Genomic DNA, 7,985 nt, shown 5'->3' with positions numbered 1-7,985 from the left:
AAGACATGTATCATATGACCTCACTGATATGAGGAATTCTTAATCTCGGGAAACAATTGTGTGAATTGTGTAAGACTGTTGAATCACAGACCTTTACCTCTGAAACAAATAATACATTATATGTTTAAAAAAAAGAGAAGAAAGTAGGAAGGGAAAAATGAAGGGGGGGAATCAGAGGGGGAGATGAACCATGAGAGACTATGGACTCTGAGAAACAAACTGAGGGTTCTAGAGGGGAGGGTGGTGGGGGGATGGGTTAGCCTGGTGATGGGTATTAAAGAGGGCACTATTGAATGGAACACTGGGTGCTATACGCAAACAATGAATCGTGGAACACTACATCAAAAACTAATGATGTAATGTATGGTGATTAACATAATAAAATAAAAGAAAAAAGAAAAATTTTATCCTTGATTTTTAAAATAAATAGCTTAATTTGATGAAGTTAGGAAAATCTGCAACCCGTGTAACCTGTTGATTCAGTAAACAGATTGTATAGACTATTTTCTTTCCACTATCTTCTTGAAAAAAATTGCTGGTTAACCTGAACCACAAGGCAGAAAACTACAGAAAGTTTTTCTCTTCTTTGCTTTCACAGACTTGAAGGATTAATTATATAACTTCTAATAGCTATTCTACATTTTTTGGCAACTTTACTGTAACCTGAATTATTGAAAAACCATTTCCAAAGCCATCAAAAATCATACACAAAGTCTTCTAAGAGCTTGAGGAAATGTCAAATTGCAAAGATAACTATTTATTTTATTCACTTAGAACATTCAACCAAACAGTCGGGACTTTTGAAGAACTCCAAAAATACCTTGAAGGGTATGTGGCAAACCTGAACCGTGATGATGAGAAAAGACATGCGAAGTAAGTGAAGCAGTATTTTCCTCAGCTGCATGTGACTTCTGGCAAGTGTGTGTGATTCGCTCTGTGGTAACTTCCAGTGTGCCGCCACTAGAAAACTGGGGGCAGTTCTTTTAAATTGTTCTTGCACAAAGAAGATGCCACTTACCACTAGTATGGATGTTACTTTAGTCTGGAAGTAGTCAGCTTCTTATTTTGGGTTGATGAGTAGTAATGTGAGGGAGACATTTCCTGAGAAGGGGCATTGGGAAATGGTTGCTTGACATTGTCTTTCCAATGTCAAAAGGATGTTATTCAGAAATGAAGCCTATATTGCCCCTGGAAATCAAACAGGAATGCCAAGGCACTAGAGTAACCCGTTCATTCTGATTCCAGGTAAAGAGCTAGGAGGAGAGGCAGAATTATTTCAGAATATAAGGGACTGTTGCCCCGGGCTGTGTGTGTGTGTGTGTGTGTGTGTGTAGGAAGGAATTGGGTTGGACTAAATACAGTAATATTGATGAAAAATGTTGTGCTTAAGAGAAAAACTACTTTGTAAAATTAAAATTGTTTGAAAATCCTTTACAGTTTGTAGAGTAAATACTTAAGCATATATTCACCAGGTAGTACTAATGAAGCTAGAGTTGAAAGTTCTAGAAAACTGACATTTGAGTTAAATTAGAACATTCAGTCAGGACCTCCTAAGTTTTTTGTTTTTGTCTTTTTATGCAAGGAATATATTTGCAGTTTTTATGTTCTTAAAGACCTTTTGTAGTAAGAACAATTTATGAATATATATATATATATATATACATATACAGTGTATTTATGAATATATATATATACATATACCTATATTACATATACATACATATATATATATATGTATATTATATATATATACATATATATATAATATAGGTCAGAGCAGTATATCTTAATTAAAAGAGAAAAATGAGTATTTCCAAACAATGATACTTAGACATAAAGTAAGAAATGTATCTTTCATGTTTTACTAAGCAGTCATTCTGGTTCAGCCATGGAAAGCTTCAAAATCTGACAAAAATAGCAAAACACAGCAAAAATTCTGTGTGGCATTCTCCTGTGTACATAGTCAAAGGAATGGCTCACTGGTTTTACTTCCTCTCACTGACTCTTAAAAAAACACACACATATTTATTGAGATATACTTTAAATACTACACAATTCAGCTCTTTTTACCTCTCATTGATTCAGTTTGACATTTATCTATTATTGTGTATGTGTGAGAATTTTTTTGTTTGTTTATTCTATTGTTTTCCTCCCCAGATGTAACTAAATCTGATCCTATAAAAGTTGAGATAGCCTTTGTAGCAATTACGGGCAGTAATCCTGGCAGAAATAAGACTATTGCACGAGTGGAATTTATGTGTCATGACCCTGGCTTGACTAAGGGGGTGTATGCAAAGTTTCACTTTTCTTATACAGGAGATCCATGTCTAACTGGAAGCTGTCCAAAGCACTCTCTCTGGAGATGATTCAGCTGAAGGAGAAGGTGGCCAGATTTTCCTCATCATCCCCATTCCAGAACCTTGAGATTATCGCAACACTGGGCGTTGGTGGGTTCGGAAGAGTTGAGCTTGTAAGGGGTTTACGTTTCAAGCATCTGAGAGAAGCCTTTTGACTTTTTTTGTTTTATATTCCAGTGTATCTTGGAGGAACATATGAATTGTTATTGCTGTCTTAAATGTTGCTTTGAACTGAAATTAAGAAAGTACATTTTTCACTGTGTGTGTTGTATAGTAGCAGGTCTATGCTAATAAGTCGCTTGTAATAATATAGCTGCGATTTCAAGCTTCTGTGTCACATCCTTTTGTGAATCCTTTTCTTGATTATAATTATTGGAGAATGTACCAAGTAAGCATTCCCAGAGGCTCTAAATCATTAAAAATGTATTTTCTAAGAGGAAAATGTGTATACGCACACACTCATGACATGTTAACTATATACTAAAGAAAAGAAGATGTGTCCAGTGGAAGTTTATTTATTAGAAATAAAATCTTTAATATTATAGTTGACACAACTCCACTGCCATGTCCGTATTTGGCTGTCATTATCCCATCTTGGGTTGCTCAAGATTTTCTATCAGGAAGAAAAGAAAAGAAGATGACTGTAAGGGAGTATTTGAGGAGCAGCCTTCTGTAGTGTTGATCAGGACAGCTGGGAACTTACGGCCTGATTTTGGCTGTATTTTCCACATCACCACCTCTCTGAGCTTTATAACTAGATTCCAAGGAGTAACAGAGCAGTCCTGTCAGATCAAGTGCTCCAGGGAAACCGTAGAATGGAGATCTGTGACCTTACTGGAGACAGATGGCTCTGAACCCTTGGCTATTCCCAAGCCCTTCTTCGCCCAGCAGATTTTTAACGATTCACTGTACATTAACCTTCGGGAAGTATGCTGACACCTTCATTTGCTGGATGGCCCTGGACATGAGCAGATCAGAAGTGCTGCCAGGAGACTCTGGATAATACACTTCACACCCAGTCAATACCTCCTCTCTGATGGGTGGGTGGGGGGGGGGTGAAAAACAATTTCTTCATAAGAAATAAGTCACGTTTTTTATGCCATATGGAGAGACAAGGGCAATATCTATCTGCAGTGGTATTTTTCACCAAAGATCCTGGCAAAAGGATTGAATTAGCAATGCTGAGATCTGTTTTATATATATATAGTTAGATAATAATAATTGAAACAATAATTCCACCATTGATTTAAAAATCCTAAGCAGAGCTAATGGCAAATGTGAGAAAAATGTGGGGTGCAGCCAAATATACAGTTTCATTATTTACCAAATATAGTCTGCTTATGGAGTTATAAGCCTATCTGAGTACATATCTATTAAAATTTTTTATTTCCTTTCAAGGGAAAATTTTGTTTGTCCATCTAAAGCAGCAGGCTGCGAAAGAACTTTCTGCACTTCAGGAACTGTTCTATCTGTCTGCAATCCGGGAGGGTAGCTAGCAACTCACCAGCTTTTGAAATGTGGCCAGTGCAGCTGAGGAACTGAATTTCTTATTTAAATTAACTTAAAATTAAATAACCTCATGTGACTAGTTGCTGTCATGTTGGATAGTGCAGCTATGGATTTTGATTTAATATGTTTTGTTTTGAAAATCTAAGAAGTGCATATTAAGAAAGAATAATATTTTTGGCAACTCTGGTCAAAGTTTTTCATATCACACACTCAAAAGTGAATAGATTTATAAACATTAAATCTAACTAGAGTTGGTTTTTCTTGTTATAATGCAAACGTTTTAAGAGCATGTTCCAGATATGTGAACTTTTTTGGAAATTACAATGAAAGGGAAGGGTGTGCACTTGAATAAAACTTAGTTCCAGAGGGATACGTGGTTAAAAGGTTACATACTGTTTAAATGTGAAAGAAGTTCAACTCTTCATTGGTTAACATGTTTTCTATAGGTATTATAAATCTTTCCAGTAAGTTAATTTTGAGGGATCTTTTTCTTCTTACATAGGTTAAAGTGAAAAATGAGAATGTTGCTTTTGCTATGAAGTGTATAAGGAAGAAGCACATAGTTGACACAAAACAACAGGAGCATGTCTACTCAGAAAAGAGGATTCTAGAAGAGTTGTGTTCTCCCTTCATCGTGAAGTAAGTGAGCATTTGGCTCCCAGAATTTAGGATTGTAGACCCTTTTGAATGTTTCCATGCAAGATAACAGAAGAGGAAAAGGAGGCCGTACTCTGAATTCTCCCTCCCTGTCACAGCAACAATACATAAAATGTTAGAAGTTTGAAGTCTGGAGTCAAGAGTTCAGATTTTTTATTCTTGAGTAAATCTCAGGAAGTGTGTGTGTGTGTGTGTGTGTGTGAGAGAGAGAGAGAGAGAGAGAGAATATAAAATTATTGTGGAATAACTTGAACTGATTATTTAATCCATACCTACTACAGAATTTGGGAAGCAAATAATTCATTTGAAACCCTCAGGGGACAGAGTGCTGTTGAATTTCTGCAAGAAGTGGCATTTGGGCTCATGTTGGCTGGCAGGGACCTGTAGAGCCTGGTCCTAGCAATGCCCAGATCCTGAAAGATCCATCTCCTAATAGTCACTATTCATCCTTTCCCAGAGTTTGGGAGAGAATTGTGTTATTCTAGGCCACCGCTGTCTTTACTTGTGAATTCATGAGTTAGTGGTGTAGGCCAGTTGAGACATATATTTTCATACAGGTCATAGCCCTAGAGTATAGTTTCAGTGATTTCCAGGTGAAGTAAAGTGCCCTTATAGTGGATAGAATTTGTTTTTGGATCAAATGCCTTGAGAGAATCTTCCTGCCTATCCATATTCCCACACCCATTTTTTTTTCAACATTAAAAAAGTTGAACCCAGGCAATGCTAACAATAGAGTCATCCAATTATTTTTATATTAATTGTGTTCCCAGAATTTCCCCCCTTTCATCAATAATTCATTAACAAACTATCAGGAGCAGCTTCAGGGCATGACTTAGGTTTTATTCCTATTCTCATTTCCAGCTGTCTGCAAAGTGCCTGGCATATAAGGAAATGATAATGTAATAATAAATGTTAATGACATTTATTGAGAAATTAGCATGTGCCAGACACTATTCTAAGCAAAATATATATGTGATATATCATATATAATGTTTAATATATATTTAAAATATGTTATATTTATATTTATTTTATATATTATGTATACAGATATATAGCATATATTAAATTAATATATAATTAATATAAAATCAAATGAATACTATATATTCCTCTGATCTTTATGATATAACAGTGAAGTAAATGTTATGATTGTCCTCAAGAGCAATAAGAAAACTAGGCTGCATAGCTCATAAATGGCCGATCAGGGATTCAAGCCTAAGCAGCTTGGATTCAGAGTCCACACTAAGCTGCTTGGAACCAGAGCCCACTCTGAGCTACTTTGCTAGATTGCTTCTGCTGTCTGCGCACGGTCTGGGTGCCCTGTTGTCACCCAGTGTTAACATAAGGTACCCTGCCCAGGTCCCTCCCACATCAGGATTGAGGCTGTCATTCCTACAGCTTCTGGGAGTGTTGCCAGCTGACGACTCTAGCTCGGTCCTTTCCTGGTCATTGCTCTCAGGCGAAGAGAGCCACTTTGCCCAAGATCATATTCTGTTTCCAGGTACAGCCTGCAGCCAATGATGGCAGAGCTCCTTGAGGCTGAGGCTTTCGCTGAAACTCGAAACTCGATCATAAGCAACTCTCCTGCTGCCCAAGTGTGTCTGTGTGTCTTATTCCTCCCCTGGGGTGGGGGGTTATTCCCAAGTACACTACCCGCTAAACTTACTGCTGATAGGTCTCTGTCTCACAGTCTAGTTTTTGAGACCAACCAGAGGATATAAGACATGGGCATGAAGGGAGCTCATAAAGGAGATGTATGAGGAGATCTCTGGGCTTTTCGAGGGAAAAGAGGCCATATTTAGTAGGGGGGAAGATGAGCTGCTGTATCAGGCTCCTGAGCTTCGTCTTGAGGAATGGATAACACTGTTACTGAAACTGAGATGAAGAAGGTCAGTCTGTGTGTACAGGGAGGGCAGTCTAAGGAGGGCAGTCTAACATGTGCAAAAGCAAGGCAGGAAGAAAGATCAAAGAGCTTTCGGTGAGAGGTCCCATGTAGCTGGAGGATGTTTGGAATGAGATGAGCACCAGTATTCCAAATGATATTGATGATGTTCTTAAGCAACTTTAAAAAGCTTTTAAAACTAGATTTTTAATAATAACCATGTTTTTATGTGTCTTCACAGATTATATCGTACTTTCAAGGACAATAAGTATGTATACATGCTTCTGGAAGCCTGCTTAGGTGGGGAGCTATGGAGTATATTAAGGGACAGGTAATGCAAAAGGATTATAAGCATTAAGCTGTGTTCTCACATCTGGTCTAAAGGATGCTTTATTCACGATCATTTAAAGAGACATAATGAAAGTCATTAAGAAACGGTCCTAAGAAAATATTATCATCTGATAAAATAGTAATGGTGGTATTTTCTTAGCTAACATTGTACTTAGGCAATAGACACCCTATAAGGCAATCTGTCATTTCCATATTAGGGATCACAGAATCCCAGGCCTCGAAAGAGAGTCACATGGTTAGTGCGAGGCAGAGCAGCTGGAAACCCAGATGTTACTGATTCTGAATCTCTACAAGGGAAATGAAGAAAGGGGCGCGGAGTGGTGAAGTAGAGTGAGACTCCTGCAAAGATTTAGTTTTACAAAAGGGGTGGTTTCTGCATAATCGAAGCCACAGATGTTTACTGAGTACCACCAGTATGCAAGACTCCATCGTAGACAGTTGCGGGGGATGGGGGTTCTAGACAATGTAAACTTTCCTAACCAGAAGGGTAAAAAGAGTAAACTTTTCCTCCAGTGAGTTTAGATTTTATTTGGGTAGATAACATGATGTGCAGTTTTAAAACATTTTATTATTTAGTGTGTAAACTAAATATGACAGAGAAGTTGGCAGTTTGTAATTAAATGCCAAATGAGTGTTGCAGATTGTAAATTCGGAGGAGAGGAAAGATATAAAACTGTGATGAAAGAGGGGAAGACCGGGCCTAACTTCTAAAGATGACCAAAATTTGGAAAGGCAGAGAGGAAGGGAAAGGGATGTAAGATACAACAGGAAAGTTGAGATAGGATTATGTGTCTTTGGGGGTGTTTCACATCAGGATTTGAGTAGAAGACAAGGCCAGTGAAAGAGGTGAGAAGTTAGGTTTGCATGAGGTTATGGAGGTTAATGCCAGGCAAACATTTGGACAGTGTTACCTGGGCCGTGGCTCTCAACCTTGGCTTCTCATTACAGTCACGTGGAGAGCTTTACAAAGTAAAAATGCCTAGCCCTAATGCCAGAGGTTATGATTTGGTTCACCTTTGATGGGGTCTAGTAAATGACCTCTCCGGCAATTCTAATGTGCATTCGTGGTGGAGAATCCCAGACCTAGGTAATGGCAGACCTTTGAGCATCTGCCAAGAGATGGATGCGTTGTGTTAGGAATGTGTTGTTGGATGGAGCTGAATAGGGAAAACCCAGCGGGGTGCGAAGACTTGCATGATACCTACAGAAACATTTGCTTCCTCCAC

The 7,985-nt window shown here is 38.0% G+C and overlaps 1 protein-coding gene across 3 annotated transcripts in view; it reads left to right on the top strand.

The window, feature by feature from the left end:
• The window catches only part of PRKG2 (protein kinase cGMP-dependent 2), a 107,448-nt gene that overhangs the window by 69,114 nt on the left and 30,349 nt on the right, over positions 1-7,985 (top strand). For 2 of the 3 annotated variants that reach the window (XM_032400625.1, XM_032400622.1), the window contains 4 exons: positions 775-873; positions 2,317-2,470; positions 4,369-4,505; positions 6,650-6,739. In XM_032400625.1, coding sequence (XP_032256516.1) covers positions 775-873; positions 2,317-2,470; positions 4,369-4,505; positions 6,650-6,739 — 480 coding nt within the window. Of the gene's footprint in view, positions 1-774; positions 874-2,316; positions 2,471-4,368; positions 4,506-6,649; positions 6,740-7,985 lie in introns of those variants that run through there. The other variant, XM_032400626.1, reaches the window with a different exon arrangement.

This window comes from Phoca vitulina, unplaced genomic scaffold, assembly GCF_004348235.1.
Source record: "Phoca vitulina isolate PV1807 unplaced genomic scaffold, GSC_HSeal_1.0 scaffold3, whole genome shotgun sequence".
Lineage (NCBI taxonomy): Eukaryota > Metazoa > Chordata > Mammalia > Carnivora > Phocidae > Phoca > Phoca vitulina.
This window is presented reverse-complemented; position numbering and strand designations above follow the sequence as displayed.